General features: G+C 44.7%; 2 protein-coding genes across 11 annotated transcripts in view; one reads left to right on the top strand and one right to left on the bottom strand.

Annotated features, from left to right (window-relative positions):
- Positions 1-11253, top strand: part of Srsf11 (serine and arginine rich splicing factor 11) — a 31668-nt gene extending 20415 nt beyond the window's left edge. For 6 of the 9 annotated variants that reach the window (XM_063258390.1, XM_023561191.2, XM_063258412.1 and 3 more), the window contains 10 exons: positions 106-215; positions 1981-2073; positions 2949-2998; positions 4290-4417; positions 6075-6156; positions 7700-7831; positions 8231-8320; positions 9333-9449; positions 9795-9933; positions 10037-11253. In XM_063258390.1, the coding sequence (XP_063114460.1) occupies positions 106-215; positions 1981-2073; positions 2949-2998; positions 4290-4417; positions 6075-6156; positions 7700-7831; positions 8231-8320; positions 9333-9449; positions 9795-9933; positions 10037-10234 (1139 nt within the window). In that variant the 3' untranslated portion in view covers positions 10235-11253. The remainder of the gene's footprint in view (positions 1-105; positions 216-1980; positions 2074-2948; positions 2999-4289; positions 4418-6074; positions 6157-7699; positions 7832-8230; positions 8321-9332; positions 9450-9794; positions 9934-10036) is intronic. The other 3 variants (XM_023561192.2, XM_023561194.2, XM_023561193.2) reach the window with 3 other exon arrangements.
- Positions 11254-13797: 2544 nt separating this feature from the next.
- Positions 13798-25977, bottom strand: part of Ankrd13c (ankyrin repeat domain 13C) — a 73699-nt gene continuing 61519 nt past the window's right edge. For both annotated transcript variants that reach the window (XM_063258352.1, XM_003478819.5), the window contains 2 exons: positions 25018-25118; positions 13798-16500 (listed from right to left, as the gene is read on the bottom strand). In XM_063258352.1, coding sequence (XP_063114422.1) covers positions 16370-16500; positions 25018-25118 — 232 coding nt within the window. In that variant the 3' untranslated portion in view covers positions 13798-16369. The remainder of the gene's footprint in view (positions 16501-25017; positions 25119-25977) is intronic.

The following is a 25977-nucleotide window of genomic DNA, read 5'->3' as shown; positions in this document are numbered from 1 at the left end:
TTTCAGCAGACTCAGGTGGTGTATCAGGTAGATATTTTCTGGGTGTTTTTGTGTGTTTTCTGTCTTACCAGAGAGTACGCTCTGATGCAGAATGTTTCTCTGCAGGAGTTATTCCTGACGAGACAAAAGCTCTGTCTCTGCTGGCACCAGCTAACGCAGTGGCAGGTCTTCTGCCTGGTGGTGGACTCCTCCCGACCCCCAACCCACTGACCCAGGTATGTGTTCTGTTCCCTTCTCTGAGGTTAGAGACACTGAACCATGGGAGAGCTTTTCTGGTGCTTCTGTGATTTTGGTTCCTATACCGACATGACATGTGCGTAGAGTTGTATGTAGAGGAGAGGGCTGTGTTACAATCGGAAACAGAACTGAAACTCTTGTAGAAAACTATTCTAAATAGCATAACGTATCTGTTATATTGGTTTTGCATTGGCTTTCAAAAATAAATGAAATTGACACCGTAAAAAAATAAAATTTGGACCAGAAAAGAAGACAAAACTGAAGGAAGTTCGTTGAAGGAAGTCTTCTGCCCAGGCCCACCTGTCTGTCTCAAAGCCCTTGGTTCTTTTGCTTGGGATTGAATTAAATCAGTGGTTTGAAAGGGCATTCTAGCTGAGAATATTTGATGTGGGGAATGTGGAGCGCACATTACTTCATTGTAAACAAGTAAATTTATTTTGCTTTTTGCAGTGTGGGATAGGGGGAATCAAATAAGGGCCCATACATGCTAGGCAGTTCCCTGCCCCAACCTGGGAGGAATTTTAAATAGTATATACTCTGCCCGCTCAGGTTATGTAACTCCTTGGTGGTTTCCGGGATAATAGTGACTGTTGATCCTCAACTGGAGGGGAATGCCGGTGCCCTTGCCACCCCTGTGCCTGTGGGAAAAGCTGGTGGTGTCACTAACACCAGTGGTGGAGCACCTTAGCAAGGTCAGAAGCGCCCAGGCTCTTTGGGCCTGATTTTGTCACTTGACTCTTAGTGCCTCACCTGTGGCATGAGGACCTGAATAATTGCTAGGGGTTTGTGCTTATAAAGTACATGCTCTACCAGACAGTGGTATGAAAGAGAACACATTTCACCCATACTCACAGTTAGATTACCACAAATGTGTGTGTTATGTTTCCCGCATGCTAATTGATGCTGGGCGAGCTTAGCACATAGTTCTTCCAGAGAAAGACTGCCTATGAAGTTACCAAGCTTTCCAGCTTTTTGTCTGTTGGGGTAAATCAGAATTCTCAGACAAGTGCTATGTACTGTGTTGAAAGGGTGACAAGAGGAATCGTTAGCCACGAGTAGATTCCTGGGGAAGGCTGCTGGGCACAGCTTTCAGCACAGTATGCGCAATATCTCAGAGGCAGGAGGGGTACATGCACACCCAGGACTCCAGCTCCCTGCTCCTCCCCCCACTGACACTCTGGCCTGCTGGGGGAAGCGTGGCTGGAGCCCCTCAGGTGCCCATGGACCTCGCTGGGAAGCTCCTTTCAGAGACAGCCCTGAAACCCCCTGGGAGCCAGCGAGGCTCTACTGGGTGCCATGTGTAGGGCTGCAGAAATGGGGATCCGGGATCCTAGAGAGGGAGCCCCGCCCTCAGGCAATGTGCTTTGGCGCCCCTCCTTCGGAGGGCTTCATGCTTGGCTGAGGAGGCGAGAGAAAAGCTTTAAAGGACTTTACATCTAGTGGGAGACAGTGCTTAGTAACTGGTCTACACAAGACCATAAAAGATATTTTTCCCTACATCTTGGTTTTATTTCATTCTTTAATGAATGGGAAACTGGGCCATCTCCTAGAGCAAGGTTTAGCAGACCACCCATTTTTGTTTAGCTAACACCAAGCCCACTCCTTTATGGTCTATGGCTGAATTTGAACTACTGTGTTGTATGACTTTGTATACAGGTGAGTGGTTGCTGCAGTGACCCCAAAACCAGTACTGTCTGGCCCTAACAGAAGTGCAGTTTTAAATAAAGAAACGTTTCTTGGCAGATTGGCGCTGTTCCACTGGCGGCTTTGGGAGCTCCCACTCTAGACCCTGCCCTCGCTGCCCTGGGGCTTCCTGGAGCAAACTTGAACTCACAGGTACGCGACCTGCCATGCGGCCTCTGGCCAGGAGACTGCACTGTGTGTTTTTTGTCAAGAGTGGGTAACCACTGTCTCACAGTGACACTTCTGACTCGTGCTGGCTTGTAGAAAGGAAACTTCCAGGGTCACTACGTCATTAGCCTCTCACAGTTTGGGGTAAGAAAAGGATCCTGGCATCCGCCACGCGGTCAGTGTACCACGTGAGTAGAGGGCTGCAGTCTGAGCTTTTATTATTTTTGTTTTTGTCATTGAAATGTAAGCTCTTTTTTTTAAAGTCCTCAGCCTTTTTTTTGATAATACTCTAGACAGAGCCGTATCATTAAGCCTCATCTCCACCCTTTTTTTATTTTTATTTTTTTATTCTGAGACAGGATCTCACTAAGTTGCCCTGGCTGAGCTGGAAGTTGGAATCTTTCTGCCTCAGCCTCTTAGAGTGCTGGGATTACAGGTGTGTGCCACCATGTCCAGCTTCTGAAGAAGTTCTTAATTTTCTGGAGATGTTCTGATATACTATCTGAGGAATTTAAGCTTCTTTTAAATGTATTTTTAAAATACTACTTTTTCTCTGAATATCTTAAAATAAGTCACTCTGTCATGCAGACTGTTTAGCCTCAGTTTTCAGGTAACTTACTAAATGAGCTGTTTAATCAGTAGAGCTACCAATGCCACTTGTTATTTTTGGATTTTTTAGTGTGGCTACTAAAACATTTAATTGCACATAACTTGCATTGTGTTTTTACTGCTCAGCATTATGCAGAGAACATGTTAATTTTTATAAGTTGGCAGGACCTTTCAACATACTGAAAAGATAAAATAGCAGTAGTTTATTGTTCTGTGTGTTCTCATTGCTGTTACGTTTTTATTTTTTGTAGTCTCTTGCCGCAGATCAGTTGCTGAAGCTTATGAGTACCGTCGATCCCAAGTAAGCCCTTTTCTTCCACTGTGTAGTAGGTAGATTCCTAGATAGTTACCTATTTGTCTGTTTGTCTCTTTCTTTTCTTTCGGAAACAGTCTTGCTATGTAGCTCAGGCTGGCCTTGAACTCGTGACCCTCCTGCCTTAGCAGCCTCTTAGCTGCTGGGATAACAGGCACGCACAACCATACCTGGTGAGGATAGTTACTTATGATAGTTCTAAATTTAGCCCTTGTCAAGGCTTCTCTTGCCATTTTCTAGAAAACAAAGGCGGGGAGTCCCACTGTGAGCATCTAGCTCAACATGGTGGTTGGTTCCAGTGTAGTGGTGCACATGCTCCCCAGCTCAGGTCATCTGAGTGGTCCCAGGCCCCTCAGCAGTGTGTGGTCCCCTGGGGAACCATGGGGCTGGGGGCCGGCAGGCATGCGGGGACACTGGATTTGGGGATGAGGGGCTGAGTCCCAAGGGAAACCCAGGAGCTGTCCCCACACAGCAGTGGGGGCAAGGACAGGCTGCCACGCAATCATGCAGCTGCTTTGAGGAGTGCCCTTCCTGCTGGGCCTGGGGTGTCTGCCCAAGGTGTGACAGGCCCAGGAACTTCATGCCATTTCCCATTACGACTGATAAAAATCTCTGAAAGTGGGAGAGTTTCGGGTGGGGAAGAGAATCACTGACATTTGGGCGTTTTTACTTCGTGGGCCTGCCTCCCGGCTCATAGGTGATGGCTCAGCTTGTACCCCTGGCTTGTAGGCAATGGCTAGTGCAGTTCAGGCTTGTGTGCCCGCTCTTGGCAGCCTTTCCCCATCAGCGTGGTCCGTACCCCGCGTCACCTGTAAGGGGCATCCTTGGTCTTTCCACTTGGGGTTCCCTGAGTAGCCTGGGGGAGCTGTTGATGCCTCCGTTTCCCTATCTGCAGTTTAAAGGCAGTACAGTTCCCAGCAAATCCCAGATCTCTGAATCATCAAATAGAGATGCCCGTTGTACATATAAAGAATATGCTATGCTATATATTGTTTTGAGTTTTTTGACCTAGAGTCTCAGTGTATAGTGCAGACTAGCCTTGGACTTACTATGTAGTAACCCAGGTTGGCCTCAAACTCAAAGCAGTCCTCCTGCCTCAGCCTTCAGGGTGCTGGGATTACAGGTGTGCACCATTACCCCTGGCACTGTATACTGAAGTCATGGAATTCTCCCCTTTTTTAAAATCAAGAAATATTTTACTGAAATGGTGTTATATGCACATAAATACTTAATTGAAGTTTCAGAATATTTCCATTCTCAATTCTTGGCTCTGTTTCAGGTTGAATCATGTAGCCGCTGGGCTTGTTTCACCAAGTCTGAAATCAGATACCTCTAGTAAAGAAATAGAGGAAGCTATGAAGAGAGTACGAGAAGCACAGTCCCTGATATCTGCTGCTATTGAACCAGGTAAAACGCCCTTATGCAGTGTCACTGAGTATTAAGCCGTGTTTCTTATCAGTGATGACGATGGCCCCGGTGTGCATGTTGAGCAGTCCTCTTAACGTTTTCAAGTTCTGCTAAATAAAAGGTCGTGGGATGCAGTGCCACCCACACGGCCATGGTGATACCTGGAGACGTGTGTATGTGTGGTAGTCACACTGCGGCTGTCTCTGGTGAGCCTAGCACAGCAATGTCAGCAGATCTGCTGTCGGGAGGCGGGCGTGACCCTTAGGCCTGCTGTTGTTTACCACAGAGTGGTCTAATTTTAAGTCTGTTACTAGACCAGGAGAACAAGGAAAGCAGTTCCCTGTGTCTTTCAGTGTCCGATGAAGTGACTGCATAGGAGCTGGGCAGAGTCCAGGTCTCACTTTCCACTCTGAGTTGGGCCCGCACACGGCCCGAGGGCCTGGGCAGCGGCAGCCCAGCCTCTGTGTGTGTTTGCACCCACGGACCTGACTTTTCCTTACTAAATAAGGCTCTTTTTGCTCCTGTTCTTAATGAATGGAAATGTTCTCAGTATGCACAGTGTAAGGAAAATGACTTTATAATGGGGAAACATTGCAAACATTTTGTGTGTTATGTATCACTCAGTCAATAAAATGTCTTAATCGTTAGTAGTGGTCCTGTGGCAAGTAATGAAACTATAGATATGCAGCTGCATCTGTAGAACCCAACACTTTCGGTCACCTGATACTTCTGTTGGAAACCCATGACTCTGACTAAACATGGTGTTTTAGAGTTTTGTGAATTTATTATTGATTCTTAAAACATTGAGCACTAGTACTGAAAAGACCCGAACATGAAAGGCGTGGAACTCACCCTCACTTTGAAACGAGGAAGTGAGTGACTGTTCTAGATGTGCTTCCTGCACTTGTGTAATCCATACCTGTGCAATAATAGTTGGCCATGAACGTGTGTTCAGTGTGCTCAGCAGAGGCTGCATATGAAGTTCTATGGCGAGACAGGAAACAGGCAAGCCGTATGCATGCGTGCACACACTCAGGCGCCAAACATTGTGCAGAATTCTACATGGTCTTTTAAATTATAAACTCTCATACTGAGTGTGTTTATCAGTAAGTGCAATCTGAAAGATGCTAGCAATATAGGAACAAACTTAATCTGGCTGAATTACGACTATATGTGAAAGAACCTAAAGGAAAAAACATTGAGAGCCTTTGGTCTTTTTGAAAGTTTCACTGTGCAGTTGAGGCTGGCCTGGAACTCTGATCGATCCTCCTGTGTCAGCCTCCCAAGGACTGGGATTACAAGCATGCACCACTAAGCCCAACAGAAGCTTTTAAAAAATAAATTAGAGCCAAACAATGAGAAAGAGGTGACTGTTTTTCTTATTCTGTGAAAAACACCTTGTGGCCTCCTCTAAGTATGGCAAGTGAGAGACAGAAAAAGGAAACTTACACTTTGAGAACCTGAAGTTAGAGGGGCACCTACCAGGAACCTGGATATTAGGGCCACTTGAGCAAGCATTAGCATTAGGAATTCTAAAGTGATCACTGGTAACATTTCAGGATGTGTGGAAAATTAAGGTAAAGATTTTTTTAACTCTAATGGGAATAATTCTATTTGGTGATTTCTAAACATAAATATTTGTTTCCTTTTAAATCAGATAAGAAAGAAGAAAAGAGAAGGCATTCAAGATCAAGATCGCGCTCTAGGAGGAGGAGGACACCCTCATCTTCCAGACACAGGTCAGGTCGCTGTTTGTAAGGCATCCATGGATGCATGCGCCTCCCACAAGGGTGGTTTCTGGGTCGTGGCCCCCTTCCTGTCCCTGTTTGCCCCTGCCCCCGGCCCAGAGGCACAGGCCACCGCAGGCTGTTTCTTAGCCTTGCATGCACTCAGAGACTCATCACCATGCCCTGGACTGTGGCGTGGTTCCATGCGGAGCTCATGCCGGTTCGAGTGAGGCTTTTGATAGAGACCCAGGGATGAGGCCAGAGGTGAGGCCCTGGGGGCGGCTCTGCCTAAGGCTGTACGGAGTGGAGCAGGGAAGGTGATTTGGCCCATTACTGTGAGACCAAGCCTTGACGGTGATGGCTCCTGAAAGGAAATTGTGATGTGCAGTGCGAAGCTACAATTTAAAAACCTCATCATAGTCTGTTGCTTGGCCCTGAGGAGACTTTTAAAGTGGAGTCAGTTTCACTCTCTCCTTCCTGAAGGGGACGCCCTTCGTTTAGCACAGGGCGGAGTGGGTGACGGTGAGCGGTAAGCGCTGTCAAGGTTCAGGGGCCGCTGCCTGGAACAAGGGTCAGAGGTGCCTGGTGGCCGCTGCTTGTGAACTGACCAGGCCCCTTGCATCTGGGCAGAGGGTGTGGAGTACTGCAGAGGCACAGACCTCGGCTGGCACAGTGCTGGGGGTTCACCGTCCCAGCTCTTAGAGGCCTGCTTCCCTCATTGCACCTTATTTCTAAATTCCCTGCCCGGTTCCCTTCGTGGCCCTCAACCTCTCACTTAAGCCACCCGGGGTGGGGCAGGATTTGGGTTTTCTCTTGTGGTCAGAACTGCATGGTGCTTGCTTCTTCTCACCTGAATGCTGAGCGGACCACTCATGGTGTTTTTCAGAACACTCTGAGGTGTTCATGCCTTGGTGTGGGCGAACCCTGGGGTGTGCTTACAATCGGTGCTGATGTCCCATGGTCAGGCACGGTGTGGCCTCGATGGGCACAGTGGTGAGGGAGCAGAGGGCGCCACAGGGTGTGGAGCCAGATCGAGCAGCTACAAGTCTGAGGCCAGCCTGAATTACATAGCGAGAACCCGTCCCCAAAAATAAATAATGTAACCCATGGGGTTGAGGTTTTCTGTGTTCTTCACAGTCAAGTCAGTGTCAAGTCATTGGCCTTTCTTTGTGTGTATGTGGTGCTGCCCAGAACCTTCACACGGGGCTGCACGCCCGGCCCATTGGTTATTTCTCCAGGGTCTGCCTAACTTACAGGTGACCCAGGCCGACTTCCTGGTATGCTACCACCTCTGGCTCCCGGTTGCATCTTTAAGCCGGGAGCTGTGGTGCAGCAAGCCTGCCCTGATGGCTCCGCCCCAGATGGAGGGGCAGCAGCTCCAGCAGTGAGGGGCCTTGCTCACTTGTCAGCACTGTGAGGACGAAATGCCAATAGCAGGTGCCAGGGCCACTTGTCCTCCTCGCTGCTGGCTTGTGTGTCAGAGGGGGACGAACTGTGCGCAGTTTGTCTGTTACATTTATTTACCTACGTGGCCGGCTTTCTTGTTCATTATTAGGCGATCAAGAAGCCGGTCAAGGAGGCGATCACATTCTAAGTCAAGGAGTAGACGACGGTCAAAAAGTCCCAGACGGAGGAGATCCCATTCCAGAGAGAGAGGTCGGAGGTCAAGGAGCACATCGAAGACCAGGTAGGGCACCCCTGCACTGAGTGAGAGTCCAGGCTTGGAGTGCTGAGCCCTGAGCACGGTGCTGCTTACAAAAATGTGAGGTGGGCGGGCAGAGCTGCTCTGTTCGGGGTAGAGCAGTGTTTACCATGAGCATACCCAAAGCACACTTTGGGACCCACCAGCGAGCCTGCAAAGCTCTTGGCGCCATGTGGGATGCTGCATGCTGGGCTTTTAAAGAGGTCGCCTCCCTGTGACAATGCTATTTGAGCTGTCTTTGCCAGATAGCATCCATCAGGAGCATTCATGTTTTCAAGAGTAGGATTAAATCTGGTTATACTTTTGCTTTGCTTGTATCTGTAACACTAAATAAACTGGCGTCAGCTATCTTCACATGCATTTTAAATTGTATACATTTGTTAGAGATAAAAAGAAAGAAGACAAAGAGAAGAAACGCTCCAAAACACCACCAAAAAGCTACAGCACAGCCAGACGGTCCAGAAGTGCAAGCAGGTAATTAGACATGAAAACTCGTGTTTCAGGCTGGGGACACAGCTGAACAGCATAGCACCTGCCCAGCATGGGTGAGGGCCATCCTGAGTTGTTCCCAGTAGCAAAAAACAAATTGGTTCTTAAACTGTATAATGATCAGTAGGCCAGTGTCATGAAAAGTAATCCAGAACATAGGTAAATATTTGTGTCAGAAAAATTGGGACTTGGCAAATCTCAGGAGCTTTTAAAAGGCAGTTTGGAAAAAATAACCAAAAGTTCACCTTTTTACTGAATATTTTATCCACTGATTGACTGGTTGATTGATTATAATGTGAAGTAACACGAAATTTAACATAGGCAGTTTTTCTGTCCTACGTCTGATGGGTAACACATACGAAACTGTTGTTATTTTCTTGTGAGTAGTAGTGTTCACTACATCTGCCTGTTCATACACAAGAATGTTTCTTTCCTGTACAGCAGTTCATTCAGTGCCAAAACTGCCATTTTTTTCAAAATATGCCTTATTTAAATCAAGCAGAAGGGATACAGCTCAGTGGCACAAGGGCGTGCTTGGCAAGTGAAGGTCCTGAGTTCAATTCTCAGTACCAAAAACAATTGCCAGGGAGTTCATGCTGTACTCTGAACACCTCAGTGTGGAAGAAAACTAACTTTCACGAGCTGGTGCTTGGCGGTGCTTTCCTACTTGGGCAAGGGTGGTGACAGCGTTTAGCTGGGATGTGAGGTGCCCCTGCTGTCTGCCTCTCCTGGTTCCATATGAGGACTGACATTTCCTGCTTTGAATAGAGGCACCAGCATTCCGGGACCTGACCCCACTGAAGTAACCTGGACCTGTCAGGTGTGGTTCCCGAGTGTCTCTCACATTAAGCTCTGGCTGGTGGATTTTGTGTTTCCCAAAGTTCGTAATAGTTCTAGCTCCAAACAGCACTGAGAAACAGGTCTCGAGTCCTTAGAGGTACACTCACTGGACAGGCTCCTCGTGGCGCTAGAGATCGTACTGTATCTTAAAGTGTAGTTTGCACGTCTGTAATTCCAGAGAGAGACGACGACGGAGAAGCAGGAGTGGAACGAGATCCCCCAAAAAGCCTCGGTCACCCAAGAGGAAAATGTCACACTCCCCGTCCCCCAGAAGGTAGGGGCGTGTCGTGGCATAACCTCCCTCAGCACTGTTGGCAGCTGTAGGCTTTAGAAACGTCCTGTATTTTTAACACCTTAGAGCTCTGCTTCTTCTGCAGGGATTTGAAATGCCAGTGTCCTTGTGCCCCCTCGCATGGCCAGTCCCACCCCGGAAATCCCCTCATTAGGCCTGACCCTGGCTCACAGTCTTCTCTCCCACGGCTCCTGCCTTTGTCCGTGGTGTTTTGGACTTGGGTCAAGCTGGCCACTCCAGCAGGACACCTGTCGCTGAGGGTGCAGCTTCCCTGGGCCCTGGACACATCTCTCCTGAGCACAACCTGACGGGTCTCCCTTGTTCTAGACATAAAAAGGAGAAGAAGAAAGACAGAGACAAAGAGCGAAGCAGAGATGAGAGGGAGCGCTCGACAAGCAAAAAGAAAAAGAGTAAAGAGAAGGAGAAGGAGCGGGAGAGAAAATCAGAGAGTGACAAGGATGTGAAAGTATGTATGCAGGCCGGGGTGTCCGGTGGGGTTCGGGGGACCATGGGCTGGGCGGGGGGCCACTGCACAGGGAGGAGGCTCACTTGCGCTGTTCTCGGGAAAGCAGGTCACACGGGACTACGACGAGGAGGAGCAGGGCTACGACAGCGAGAAGGAGAAGAAGGAGGAAAAGAAGCCCGTGGAGGCAGGGTCCCCCAAGACTAAGGAGTGCGCCGTGGAGAAGTCTGCGGGTGACGTGCTGCGTGAGTCCAAGGTGAACGGGGATGACCACCACGAGGAGGACATGGACATGAGTGACTGAGCCGAGCCCCGCCTTGGGAACGGGGAGGGCGCTCCCGGCGGGACATTGGGTGTGTGCATCCTGAGCTCTTGGAGTGGCGCTGGGACAGCTCCCTTCACGGCGAGGTCTGCAGAGCAGCAGAGTGACACTGCATGCGTCCTCAGCAGGCACGGGTCGTCTGCAGCGTCACGCACGCCCCTTCCTCAGTACGTTCACTTTAGTCTCTAGGACTTGGTCGTTGCCGTAATAGAGCCATGTAGGAATGCACTGATTGCATGTAATTGTGGCAAGAACCCCCATGTTGTCAAGGTCCTCCCCGGGACGATCTCCTTTGGTCTTGTTTGTGGACGTGACGAAGTAACACTCTTAGAGGTACATCTGGAAACAGCATTTGAGATAGATAACCCTTCCAGCCTTGTGGCTCGAGTTTTGTGGCTTTTGTTTAACTCTGAAAGGTTAAGTATGCACTAACCTTTTTTGATGGCTAATTAGGCTTCAATTGCAGAAACGATTTCACATAAAATTCTTTGGCAGTGAGTAAATTAGCAACATTTTGAGATAGAATTGTATACGTTTTCATAGGTGTTTGGGAATTTTTTTTCCCAAAGTAATTTATTCCACCTCTACATCAGTGAGAACTGTCCGCCTCTCCCGGGTTCACCTGTAAAAGAAACTTAAATCTCTTGTCCCGATTTTCAATTTTTCACTTTTGTTGTTTTAAACTCAGTGTTGGAAAAAAGGGGCTAGTGCATTTTAAATGGATCGTCACATACTTTTAAAACAAATCTACTTGATAATGTACTTTTATTTGATCTCCAGTTGTATAAAACCAATAAATTTGTGTTCTTATTACTGCAGTAGTAACCTTAACGCACACAGTGATTATCTGCAAAGTAGTTAGGCAGCCGTTTCTTAGTTCCAGGAGTTCCAGGCTTTACTTTTGTGCAGTAAAAACAAAAGTAGGCTACAGTCTGTGCCATGTTGATGTACAGTTTCTGAAGTTGTTTTACAAGACTTTGATAATAAAACCCTCAAACTTACGTTCATGTTCCTGTAAACCCGTATTTGTATTTATTTACGCTGTTGAATGTATGACATTTACCTCATTTTCCAGATCTGATCTCTTTGCCTGTCTGCCCACATCCGGCCGCAGTCCCAGGAGAACGTCTCCCGCTGCGGAGGGGCATGTAGCAGGCTTCTATCCGAAAGCCTGTCTTATTGCCGCTGTCTTTCTCTCTTGGAACCCTGGCCAGGGGCTGGGGTTGGGTACACACACCTCCGACTAGGATGTTTGTGTTTTCAGTGGGTGCATATGCTTGCCTTTCTGAAGCAGTGTGGATGTCCGTCATCTGTACCTGCTGGACCTCACCAAGTAGCAGATATATCCAGGAGGAACTAGCATGTTTGGGCCCTGGGCTTCACAGACTTGGAACTAGCTTTTATCCAAGTATAAGTTCGTTTTTCCAAAAATCTGTTCTAAAATTGAAATGCCATATAGAAAAGCAGTGTTTTTACAGTTTGTAGTTAACTTTTTAAAGATTTTATTAACAGGAATTTTATCTAGGGCACACATAGGAAGTTTTAATAATGGGCTGAACAATCACGGCGTTTTTTTAAACAGTGGGATGCAAACAACATTTGAGCTCCAAGAGCGTTTTGTGGTAGGTCAGGCTGGATCACGGGCCCTGACCATCTTGTAAGCTTAGACCATGTGAACCAGAAGCACCCCATGGTGGGGCCTGCTTGGTTGGTGGACCCTCACCTGTCACCCCCAGTCACTGCCCGAGGGGCTGTGGCCAGGGTGGTGGTGGTGGGGCTCCCCAGACCGTTCCCTGCAGACAAGAGAACCGGGGACCTAGTGACCACTGCCCTGCCCCCCAGTTCTGTTCTGTATCTGCTAGTGAAGCAATTTTAAAATAAATAAAAGTGGTTTTGTTAGAACAGTGTTTGTCATTATTTGCCTAGTTTTCAGTAGTGAATGGTGGCTATCCAGAGCACCTTTTTGAGGAAAAAGCCGGGTTCTTTTTGTTTTTTTGAAACAAGAAAATGAAGCCTGGCTTAGCCTCCCATGTGCTGGGATTCCAGGTTTATGCCACCGGGCTTGTCTGAGACCTGGTCATGAGTTCGGGCTGGGCTGTGTTTAGAAGGGCTGGTACGTGCCTTAAAAGATGATAACAGTGCATTTTGACTACTGTGGAGTGGATTTTCTCACTTGCATCTTACTTAGATGCTGGCCTGTGCTGGTCTGTTTCCTGAGCACGTGGTCTGCTGAGACTTAGCATAAATAGGAACCACACTTGGTGAGTTTTCCTAGAAGACTAATTCCAGGCAGACTTGAAGGTAGTTGAAACTTTCAATTTTGGTCAAAGAATATATGACAACATTTTTAGCAAAATAAGATTAACAAATTGAAATACTAAAGTAAAAGACTCAATAATGTAAGGCATAGAACGTTAGGCAATTTAAGACAAATTATTAACCAATAATGTATCTTTATAGAGGCAATAGAAGTGATGTTCACATCTTTTTGCAAGCTTATTTTTGCAGTGTATAGTCACTAAAAAAAATACTGACACCTTTTTAAGCTAGCTAGCTCAATGATGGTTTGTGCACTAGAAATTGAAGCTCAGCCACAAAGAATATCTCAACAGTAAACATTAATGTAGTTTGTAGGCATTTTTCTGCCTAGAAACAAATCAGTTCACCCCTCTCAGCACACCGTAAATGTCAGCACTTTGGGCGATTGAAGCAGGAAGGGTCAAGTTCCAGTCTGAGGACCTCAAGATGTGAAATTGGCTGGCTGTACTTGGGCTAAGGTGCCATTTGCAGCAGCCAACAGCAGAGGGCGGCTGCATCCCTAGTCCTCTCCTTTCACTCTGTTTAATGCATGCCTGCAGGTGGGACTTGGAGTTCACTAGCCTTTCCTGCTCCAGCCTTTTCTCTGCCGCGCTGTCCGCAAATGACAGTGCCAGGCTGGAGGGAGTGCCTGCCACTTTGGGCAAGGTCCTCCAGGGCCTCAGAGCCCCAGGGCTGCCCAGGGCACGGCTGCGCACAAGCCACACTGAGAAAGGCAGCTGCCTTACGGGGTTCTGTCCCAGTTCCCGCCGTCTCCAACTGACAGACGAAGTCTGTCTGTCGGGTCCCTGCATGAAGCAAGAGCATCTCCTGTGGCAGAGAACCACTTCTCAAGGACTCAAGGCCTTTCCTTTAGACACCGCCTGTGGCAAAATACTGAGAAATTCTACATGGCTGTTTTAAGAGAAGTATCTTTTGGGTCACATAACTATATACCTACATGTAAAGATCATTTTTATGGGAGATTATAAAAATACATAGTATTGTGATGTATTCTTTTAACAGAATATGGCTTCATTCATGAGCTGGATTAAAAGGTACATTTTGGCAGGCCTGGTGGGGCAAGTCTGTAACCTCCATAGTGGGGACAAGCTGAGGTGGGAGAACTTCAGAGTTCTAGGCCAGCATGGGCCACATGGTTAACTCAAGGCCAGCCTGCAATTTATAGCAAGACGATGCTTTAAAAAAAAAAAAAAAAAAGCAAGAAAGCTAAATAAATAAATGGCACGTTTTGAAAATCTAATATTGTGAAGTTTATTTGCATTAACATTTTTCCACCATCATAAAAGATACTGACATTTGTTCTGTATGATCAGAGAAAAGACATTTTGGAATGGATACTGTTTCTACTATTCTTTAAAGGAAAAGGTGAGTTTTAAAAAAACCCAAGTGCAAAAATCTTCAGTAGTCTCCACTGACTCCCAGCAGAATACTCAGGGTTAGCAAACTGATAACCCCATGCTGATGCCACCGGCACTTTCCAAGCTGTACTTGGAAACTACGCCACAACCCCACCAAGGGAGTCCAAGGCCCTTGCCACCTTTTGGCCTCAAACCTCGGAACCACTGGCAGGACAGTTCAGTCTGAGTCCTTGTCTACAACTTGCCCCCAACTCGTGAAAGCTTCTCAAAGCCAGCTCTGGGTTATCAGTTTGTCCCTCACAATCCAGCAGATCCAGAGAAGGTAGTGATCAGGTCTTTGAATTTTTAACTATGATTATTTTTCTTCACTGTAAAATGTACTCAGCTGGTAACACATCTGTAATCCCTGCACTCTGGGAGACTGAGGCAGGAGGACTGCAAGTCCAAATCCAGCCTGGGCAACTCCATGTGACCCTATCTCAAAAATTAAAAGAAGGGCTGGGGGTGTAACTCAGTGCAAAGGTTCTGGGTTCAATCCCCAGCACCACAAAACAAGACCATTCGGCCATGTATGTACCAGTGTGGAAGATGCAGTTTTAAAGTTGTTTATTACTGGTTTTGCTTATATGAGAAACCCAACGTATAAATAATTTAAGGAACAAAATAAAAGGGATTTGAAGCAGGGAGATATATGGAGACAGGGAGGGGGTGTGGGAATCAGAAGGAGAAAGGCTGATGGGGAAGGAAGGGAAAGCATACAAATGATTAGGATGCAGTCTGGAAATTTATGAATCCTCTAAGATGAATTTGACTGTAGAGCAAACATATACTAGTAATAAGAGAACAAGTGTTTATTATAAAAATTTTATGGTTGATGCTTTGGATTCTTCAATAAATCATCTCTTCAATAAAGGTCTCTAAACTCATTTCAAATTCTCTAAACTTCCAGAAAGTATTTGAAATACTGGTCACTCTAAAAACGTGACAGTTGCAAACTTGACAAATTCATCAGGACAGATTTTAAAAACATTTGGATCAGCTTATTAACACAACACAACACTTTATGACTGTTACACATTATTCTCCCTAACTGTTTTTCATTCTTGGACCTTCAAACCAGCTTGAAATAAATATCAAAAATTTTAAGTACAAAAATGAGTGAACATGATTTTAACACTTTGGAAACAATTAAAATCAGTAATTTCCTGTGTCTTGGAAAAAAAAAACTAATAGGAATCACCAACCTTGTTATAGGCATCTGGACTTCAGCTTGTAACAAATACACGGTTAGAAGAGAAAATGTGTCTGAAAACAGTAACGCTCTCACTGGCCCGAGTCTCGGGTGATGACGTGACTGGGGGGGTGGTGCTTACCAGTGGTGGCACAAAAGGATCTCATCACTTTCTTGGCCTTTCTACTAATAAAACTAATAAGCCACCCAAGGGGCCAGTCACACACGTACACCGCTGGCTCAAGGCACCCGCAGCAAGATGAATTACAGCCCCATCATGAACCTGTGAAATATGCAGGGTTGTCCAGAATACATGATTGGTGCCATTTTCTTTAAAATGACAAGAATGTTTCCACATCCAACTTAAAAACAAAACAATCAGACATGTGCACTAATTATTAGGAAGCAAGTTAAAAAATCTGGAGTCTGTGTAAAGTGCTGAGATTCGGAGGAGGACAGTCTCTAAGCATGCCACACCCTAGGAACAGGAGGAAGAAAGCAATAGAGGGTCCAGGATAGGAAGATTAGTACCCAAGCTTCCCGCTGGAGAAAGAATCAGGTAAAAACAAATAGCACCACAATGAGCGCACTAAGGTGCTAGAGGAGGTACCTTATTCCCTGCAGTGAGTGCCCTCCGCCACCATCACCTTGCAGAAATGCAACTGCCTTGCGGCCACCATTTGGTTCCTTCTAGTTCATTATACTGAACACATATCCCGATGACTCAGCTGTACATAATGTTACATAGTTACAGTTTGTGAAAACAAAGCTCAAAGGAGTATTTATAAATGTCACCTTGAATATAAGGTGCCAAGTTTAAAAGGGCGTCACCTCTCTTAAGACACTGACTTTACGTTAATGGTCCAGGAGTGTTAGAGTAGATATAGATACAGATATATTTATATGCATATATATTTCAACGTGTGAAAATCTTTAAAAACAAATCACAGCACTGATAGCTGCTTTACATACGAAGGTCTTGGGGTCAGTAAGGTGTCAACTATCACACTTAGATTCTAAAAAGAGCGGAAATGGCACGTCGGGAAACCCACGCAATGCTGCTAGAGGCCTGGCTCTTTCACCCTGTCGCTGGTGTGTCCAGTCTGTTCCCGGTTCCCTGTCTCCACGGACGGCATTTGTCCCTTCGGCTCGGATTCGCTTCGGGGTCTCTGCGTTCTCTTGATTCCATGACACCATCCCCCTTCTCGGCTAAAGGTCAGGAAAACGACTTGGGTCCTCCTTGTAGTCTTCAGGGATGGTGAAGATGGAGCCATCGAACTCATCATACCGAAACTCCTGAAAAGTCACAGTGGCTGTGATGGTGGGAAACACAGGGATATCTGCAGAGAGAGCGGGAGAGGAGTGAGCAGGGCCATGGGGCTCTTCTCCAGGGGGAGGTGAACAGGCCTGCCTGTACAGAAGGCACACAGAGGGCAGGGCGCCGCGGAGCTGTGGGCCACCGGAAGGCAGTGCAGAGGTGCAGCAGGAGGAGGAAGAGGACGTCCAGGACCTCTGTGTGGGGACTGTCAGCGTCTTTCCACCACTCAGTATCGCATCTACCACTCTTACCTGAACTGATTTATTTTCGTTTGTACTATGTGAAACACAGTAATCTGTTACCGTTTTAGAACACTAAAACAGTTTACTACTTAACTCTGTGGGATCATCGACCTCAACAGAACTAGACCAACAACAATATTCTAAATGAAATGGATTTTTGACTGAAATTGAAAGTGAAATCTGAATTAATAATGGGAAAATATATTGATCATTCTGCTCAGTTGTGTTCCCATAGGAATTACTGCAAACAGCCCAGGCTGATTCCTACACATCCTCTCTATGTAGGAGCTTCCAGGACTCCTATCTGTAGAGCACAGTCATCAAAACAGACTCAAAGCCAGGAACAGTAGGAAATACCTGTAATCTCAACAGTCAGGAGGCTGAGGCAGGAGGACTGGTCAAGTTAGGCCAGCCTGGGCTACAAAGTGAGTTCAAGGCTAACCTGAAGCATATAGTGAAACCTTGTCTCAAAAAAGAATCAAAGAGCAGGAGACCAAGATCGGGTGGGGCACAGGGAGTAAGTGGCCTAGACACAGAATCTAAAAGGCGAATCAAAGCCCCCAGAGAGTGTGAAGAGAGAAGGAAGTAGCCGGCTGTGCCTTCTCCCTGAGATGAAACCCAGGGTGAAGATGACAGCTGGTGACCCGGAGGCCTCTGCAGAAGGGGCGACACACGGTGGAGCAGAGCACAGATGTGAGGAACTGCACTGGCTGGCAGTGAGTGCAGAGGGCTCAGTCCTCCTGCAGGAGCCATATGGGAGCTGAGCAGCTGAGCTCAGAACCTTGAACTGCTGTGGCTCCACCTAATGGCTCCCAGCTGAGCTGGGACAAGTGGACTGCGGTGAGCCCTGTGACTCTGGTCTCCCGGCAGCCTGCTGAGATTATCCACTGCCCCACTGAGAAACAACTGTGGGCTGCTGGGATAGATCGGCAGGAATCAAGACTCTGTCTCCACAGGTTGTCTACTAGTGAAATCAGAGAGAATCCTGGAAGTGGACTTTTTTTTATTTTTCTCTTTCTCCTTCATTGTTTGATCTTGTTTTTAAATAAGTGTGAACATAGTTCCTAGCTTTTGTGGTTGTAGTTCTGTTGTGTTCTTCCTTTTATCTCTTCTTTCAGTCTTCAGCACCAGTTTCCCAAAAGAAACACCCTTTGTCCTCTGACCTCATTTTTAATCTCCTCTTGTTCCACTTCTCTATTTTCTCCTTAATTGATTTTAAATTTTAACCCCGGAGGGCAAAATTGACTTCTGTACTGCATATATTTTCTGGTTTGTTTTAGATTTTGTTATATAACCACAAATCTAGTTCATACAGTTAAAAGTGACAAATTAATGGTTAGCTCAGTCTGTCACTTTCTAGGATGTGTTTGGTGCTACTGGTACAACTATAGCCAAAACTGACATCACTTTTCTAAACATATGTTTGTCCTGGTATTCCATGACTGAGACTGACTAAGGGTCACAGAAAACACTGTGGTTTAGGCTAAACAAGCAAAAACTTCTCATCTCCAAAAAACTGAAGAGGTAAGATCTTCCAACAGACTCAAAACCCAAAAACCAGCTACACCTGGAAGATACCTCAGAGAACTAATTAACTCTGTAAATGTCCTAAATATCAACAATAAAGCAATCTACCACAGCCAATTTAAACTAGGAGTTAAACTAAAAAAAGAAAATGAGAGGACATTTAAACAAAATGCAACCCCAGACATCAATTTCACCGACCGCAAACCCAGGGGTCAAATGAGGTGGGACAATCCAAAAGTTTCCCACCTGGCCTCCCCAAAGTGGTAACAACAAAACAATTATACGAGGTTCTGGGGAAAAAAATGAAATCAGAAATAATCTCTCAGATAAAAATTATGCTTAGTGACATTTGAGCAGACACAGACAAAAAATAGACAAGCTTAAGAAAATTGTAGAAACTCAGCATAGGAAAGAAATGGGGTCCACAGGGCAGATAAAGCAGACATCAGGAGAATAAAAACCCCACTGAAAGTATGTAAAGAAGATCAGGCCAACAGGAAGTCAGAATCTAGATAGTGAAGGCAGGTTTGCAGTTAGTGATTAGAAAAGAAAGATTTCTCAAAAAAAAAGATAGCAAGAGACCATGAGAAATCAACCCAGCAACTGCTAAATGAGACAAAGAAAATAACTTCAGATCGACTGTAGTCAATGAAAAAAAGCAGATGATATTTGCACAAATGATATTTGCAAAATATTCACGACATCATGGCAGAACTTTCCTGGTAAAGAAAAAGAATATGACATACAAAAAAATGAGGCATATAGAACTCCAATTAGCCATGATAAAAAAAAAAATTCTATAGTCAAGCATATCATACTCAAGATTCCAGAAATTTAATGCAAGAATAGAATCTTAAAAGTTGTTTGGGAAAAGAAAGAAATCACTTGTAAAGGAAAACCCGTCAGAATCACAGCTGACTTCTCAGCACAAATTCTCAAATCAGAGAGCCTGGAATATTCCAAGTTTTAAAGGAAAACAACTTTCAACCCAAACTGACCTACCCTGCAAAACTATCTTTCAAAACTGATGGAAAAATAAGACACATTCTTGACAAAAAAACATCTGAGGAAATTTATAACACCAAACTAGCACTGCAAAATGGTCTCAAGGATATTTCTGAAAGAGATAATAATGACTACAGTTCCATGAGCCCCAACAGAAGGAATCCACCAGGCAAGGCAAACCATTACAAGGGGAGGGGAAGAAAAAACAAAAAGCAGGGGAGCCAGCCAACAAGCAAATAGCATGACAAGCATAAGTCAGTACATATCCATTATAACCATCAACGTTAGTGGTCTCAATTCACCCATCAAAAGGCACAGACTGGCAGATTAGAGCAAGACACAAGATCTAACAATATGATACTTACAAGAAACACAGTTAATTCAAAAAGAAAAATCAAAAGATGGAAAACAATACTTCATGAGACAGGAGCCCAGAAAAAAGTGTGGGTATCTATTCTATTTGCAGACAAAGTGAATGTCAAGCTAAGACTGCTTAAGAGAGATAAACAGGGTCACTACATCCTCGTAAAGGGAACAATCTAACAGGAAGATACAACAATCATAAATATATATGCAACAAATACCAGTATACCAAACTATATAAAATACTAACAAACATGAAAAAAATCAAATAAGCCCTAATACAATTGTATTGGGAGATCACAATACCCCATTGTCACAAAAAGGCAGATCAACTAGACCAAAAAATCAATAGTGACCAAACTAGACCAAAAAATCAAATATTAGAACTGACCCAAACTTTTAAACAAATGAACTTAGTAGATGTCTACAGTGTTCCATCTCTTGATACCAGAATACACATTCTTCTCAGCTGCACATGGGATGTTCTCCAAAATAGACCATATACTGGCCCATAGAACATGCTTAAGTAAATGCAAAGGAATTGAAATTATCCCATGCATACTATCAGACTACAGTGCAATGAAATTGGAAATCCAAGGCAAAAGAAACCATATGAACTTCATAAACACATGGAAATTAAATAGCACCCTACTGAACAACCAATGGGTCACATATGAAATTAAACAAGAAATTAGACAGTTTCTATAACTGAATGACAACAACACACCAGAGCTTATGGGACACAATGAAAGAAGTCTTAAAGAGGAAAATTTATAGCAGTAAACACCCATACTGGGCACACAGAGCAAGCACATATATACAACTTAATGGTGAACCTCAAACTTCTAGAAAAAGAAGAGCAGGCTAACCTGAAAGCTCATATGAGGGAGTAAATTATAGAGATCAGAGCAGAAATTAATACACTGGAAACTAAAACACACACACACACACACACACACACACACAATACAAAGAATCAATGAATCAAATTGCTTCTTTGAAAGATTAAATAAAATTAACAAATCCTTAGCCAACCTTATAAAAAAAAAAAGAAAAAGACTCAAATACATGAAATTAGGAATAAAAAGGGTGAAATCACAACAGACCCTGCAAAAATTCAGAAGATCATCTATACCTACTGTGAAAACTTGTATTCTAATAAGATGGAAAATACAGAAAGAATCGACAGATTTCTATTTACATATGAATTACCAAAGCTGAATCAAGAATTGATTTTATATCTAAAGGTTTTATATCTTAAAACCCTAAATAACCAGTATCAATAAAGTCAAAGATTTCATTACTTAAAAACATATTAACAAAGAAAAGCACAGACCCTTACAGATTTATTCACTGTTGAATTCTGCAAGAAATTCAGAGAAGACCTAACACCACTACTTTGCAAGCTCTCATGAAATTTAAAGGGAAGTGATTCATTCCTGGAAGCATTACCCTGATACCAAAACCAGAGATAGATCCTACAAAGAGAATTACAGGCCAATTTCCCTAATGAACATAGACACAAAAATTCTCAGTAAAATACTGGCAAACACAATGCAGCAAATTATCAAAAAGATTATACACCATGATTAAGTGGGATTCATCCTAGGGATGCAGGGATGGTTCAACATACATAAACCCATAAATGTAATATAGCATAATAACAAAGCCAAAGACAAAAATCATATGATCATCTCAATAGATGCTGAAAAAGCTTCTGACAAAAGTCTAGCATCCATTCATGATAAAAACCCTACAGAAAATTGGAATCAGTGGTTTTTACCTTCATCTGATAAAAGCCATCTATGACAAACCAAAGTTTAACATCATGCTAAATGGACAAAAACTGAAAATGATCTAAAATTAGGAACAAGACAAGGATGTCCACTGTCTCCACTCTTCAATCTAGTCCTGGAAACTTTTGCTGGAACAATAAGACAAGTGAAATAAGGGTAGGAAAAAAAGAGAAATAAAAATAGGAAAGGAAGTAGTTAAACTATTGTTATTTGCAGATGATAGGATACTCAATTTACAAAACTGCACAATCACACCGAAATCAGTCACCAGAGCACATGACATCTGCATTCAATTGTCGGATCAATACTAGCACAAACCTTTCTCTTCAGTGAACTCAGAGAAATCAGTAGTATCACTATTTTAACTATAACTTATTTATATATAGTCTCTTTTAGCTTCTCACATTAGTGAGATAACACGATTTTTACACCGAAGTCTGACTTATTTGGCTTACAAGCCTGGTCTCAAGGTGTATCCATTTACCTACAGAAGTCTCAAGTTTGTCCTTTATGCCTGAGAAGTACTCCAATGGTATAAAAACATATCCTTTTATCCATTCCTCAGGTGATGGGCGTTTAGGTCATTTCCAAGATTCAACTATTACAAATTGTGCTGCTATAAACATGGGTACACATATATCACTGTGGTATGATGTTTTTAATTCTTCTGGGAAGATACCTTGAAGGAGAATAGCTGGGTCAAATGGGACCTCCAATCCTAGTTTTTGAGGAATCTCCACATTGATTTCCACAATGGTTGTGCCACTCTACACTCCCACCAGCAGTGGAAAGGGTTCCTTTTCCCTCATATCCCCTGTTATTGCTTGATTTCTTGATAGTAACCACTCTTTCTGTGGGGAGGTGGAATTTCAGTGTTGTAATTTGCATCTCTCAAATGACCAGTGATGCTGAACTTTGTTTTGTTTTTTTTTTTTCTTTTTTGCAGTACTGGGGCTCAAACTCATGACCTTGTGCTTGCCAGGCAGGCACTTATGCCACTGAGCTAAATCCCCAGCCCAATGCTAGGTATTTTTTCACTTATTTATTTGCTGTTTGTATTTCTTCATCTGAGAAGTGTGCATTTTTGCATCTCATTGGCATCTCAGATGCCAATTTTTGGATTGAGTTTTTAAAATCTAGAAGGACTGATTTTTTAATGAAAAGGATAAAAATAAACCATAGGGGCCTAACTTTTCTTTTTTCCTTAACTAGCAAAAAATGTTAGATGCTCGCGGAAAAAAATAAATAAATAAAAAATCACAAAAAAAAACCACACACACAAAACAGCAAAGCCCAAACAATGGAACTCAGAAACCACATCTCCAATATAAAAATGAGGAAAGGCAGCTGCAGGAAGGGGAGAGGCAGGTTTCCCCGCTGACAGAGCACAGGCCATGGGCTGGGAGGGGACACTGCGCCAAAGCCCACCTTCAGTGCTCAGACCTGCTCTCCCAGGACACCACCCACTGGTCTCCAGCTTTCCTCCCTGCAAAGCAGCTGCCACCAGGGCCCAGTACAGTTGCCAGCGCATGCATCCTCGCTCTGTGGCTGGCTGCCTCCCAGTCGCAGTGCTGTCATCTGGTCAGAGCCTGGCTCTCTGGGAAGGATCCCGGGGCGGGATGACGGGAAACTCCAGCAAGTGGCCTGTTAGCAGCATGGGAGGTCAGTAGGAGCCCAGGGCTGCGTGGAGGAAGGACACCGTGCAGATGGGATGAGGGGGTGGCATAGAGGGCGGCTGGGTTCCTCTGGGGTGTGCCCTGGCCTCAGCAAGTGGGTGGGCCAGGCTTCAGCTAGGGCTAGGGTCAGGGTCACCACCGCATCCTGCGCAGGGCGTGCACATGGTCCTGGCCTGACTGTTCACCACAGCTGTCAGCAGTATGTTACAGCTGTGTGCAGTGGCCTGACTGGATCCCTCGAGGCAACAGGACTGCTGTGAGTTATAGGCCAGCTTGAACTACGTGAGAGCTTCTCTCAAAAACAAAAAAAAATTAAAAATCAAGTGAAACAAAAAACATGTGGGTCCCTTTAGGTCTCTTTACTTTTGTATATTATGTAATATATGTAATGTATATATGTGTGTATGTAATATATGTATATGTATGTATGTAATATATGCATATGTAACCATAAGGAGGAAGACATCATGAAGATAGGAGAGATTTCCACAGGGCAATGAAGAACGGCATTAAGGCTGGGCAGAGTTAAACAGAATTATTATGAGCTGGATGGTTGAATTTTAAAAGGTCAGAGACCTAGAAAACCTAATTACTAGGAGGAAAACGATGGAGGTAAAAGAGGAAGAGTGGGCGAGCAAGGCCGAGGTGTGGACTGGGCCGGGAGGGCGGGGTCTGGGTGTCTCCAGGGGTGGTGAAGGGCAGATTGCAATCCAGAAGGTGCCTCGCCAGCAGGCTGCAGGACAGGAATGATGGGAACATCTCAAGAAGTTTGCTCATCTTCTCCCCACTTTTCTGAATTTAGAAACAGAAATGGTGCAAGACTGATGAAGCCAACCCAGGCACAGTTTTACAAGGGAGCTAAACAGAGGTGAAAGAAATGAACCAGCTTCCAAGGCCCCGGCCGGACACAGAAGCAAACACAGAAGCGAGACCGCTGGAGTGCTAACTCCAGGGCCAGGACTGGCTTTGGCTTTGGCATTCGCGATGAGACCTGCAGGTGGGCTCAGCTCTGGAGTCTCAGTCTAAGCTGCCCTCTGCGCGCGCAGAAAACCAGGACGCTCCACACCCTGGCTCAGGCTGCGGACAGCACTCAGATCTTTTATTCCTCCCAATCCAGTCAGGGGTCCCAGGGCTTTTTCCAGTGCGAGGGCAACAGTGCAACATTTTCCACATCATTTTAAAACTGATTCTAACCCAAAACAAGGTCTACATCCAAGTCTGGAAATGTCAGGTCAGGGTTAATTAAAACACCCTGAGAGTAAAGCATGGCACCTAATGGTTACGAGGCGGATGTCTATGTGTGCTTAATGCGCAGTGACACAGATAAAACCATCCAGACACACTCGCCTGGCTGCTGTCTCCCCCAGGACTGCATCCGATACCTACAGGCACTGGGTGGGCCAGGCAGCATCGCTGCTCCCCTAACCCTGAATGCCACAAATACTTTTTAGCCAGCGCTTGTCCCATTTTCTGGTATGATAAATAAAGCTAATAAGGAAAGGTGACACCGTTTTTAGTGATCAGGGCTTAACACAAAATGAAATCAAGTGTAAGACTGGGACACAGAACGCAGGGCTGTGAACTCATCTGTCAACAGTGACTGCTGTGTATAGGAAGGTCACCACCCAGCAGAACTCTCCAGGAACCCTGCCCGTGACTACATCATGAACAGCATCAGCACCTGCACCAAAGGCTCATCCTCACCTCCAAGGAAGTGTTTGCATCTGCATGGAGTAGAGCACAGCATACACCCGGCCCTTCCAACCCTAACCCTAACCCTAACTCTTCTTTATAGGTTAGGACCCTTTGTAAGGGTTGCGCTCTTAAGGGAGTGTAAGAGTGTGAGCAGTTATCTTCCTTTACAGCAAATTTCCCACTTAACTTTTTATTTCTAACAGACACAAAAAGTACACCTGAATGTCCTTCTTACCTAATTTCACAGGAAAACCTGGAGGAAGTTTCATCTGAACAAATTCTCTAAGCTTGTTAAAGTGCTTGAAGGGAGCTATTACTTCCAACACATTCAGCAATCTGAAACACAGAAGAAAATATGTGTTATTGTTCACACTGATTTATGTGTGTTCTTACACTTAGGACCTCAAACTTTAGCAGTACTGACTTCAAGATTTAAGGATGAGGAAATGGCACGCTTTCTGCCTCCACCTGTTTCTATTATTCTTTTTAGGAGGGCGAGGTCTGCCAGTTTCATCTGACGGTAGTCACAACTTCCCCAGTCATGGGATGGGGGCCTCCTCTTCCAAGAGATTCAAGGCATCCACCCATCTGCTTCCTACAGTCCTTAGTTATCTAAGTAGATGCATGCCTAGCTGGCCGCACTTTGCTGTCAACCTGTCCTCTCTGTGAAGTGCTCTTGGGTGCTTCATAGCCTCTGGCTTCTTGCATATTTGCTAAGTGAGTGCTTCCTGTCTTTAAAGAGAAGAAATCTGCTAATATAAATCTCAGGTTATATTTATTCTCTTTTCCCCTGAGCTAGAATTTCATGTCCGCTTCTTCGTATCCCATGTTCTCAGTCTTACTACATACAGCTCCTCCGTCTAGCTGGGTGAATCTCATTTGACTACCATTATTTTTCTTTCAACAAAGGCCTACTCACGAAATACTACACAGCACTTGTTAAATTGTTTCTGAAAGTTATCCTCAGTTTGCTCAGGTGTACGTGACATCTTACCTAGATAGGCTAAACTGATCCTAATTTTCTTTGCTTTTACCACATGCAAAAAATATTAAAAACTCTAAGATCAAGCTGAATTTACCCTTTTCCTGCTTAAATGCCTTTAGATTTATTAACAGTTGAAACCCAGTAGTTTAATCAGGATAAGTCTGTGATTACTTTCTATCCGTTTTTCCCAGAACTCAATGTTACTCCACA

This window comes from Cavia porcellus, unplaced genomic scaffold (assembly GCF_034190915.1).
Source record: "Cavia porcellus strain 051 isolate PalLab524CR breed Dunkin Hartley unplaced genomic scaffold, mCavPor4.1 scaffold_1, whole genome shotgun sequence".
Lineage (NCBI taxonomy): Eukaryota > Metazoa > Chordata > Mammalia > Rodentia > Caviidae > Cavia > Cavia porcellus.
Note: the sequence above shows the minus strand (reverse complement) of the source record. Positions and strands in the feature narration are given on the sequence as shown.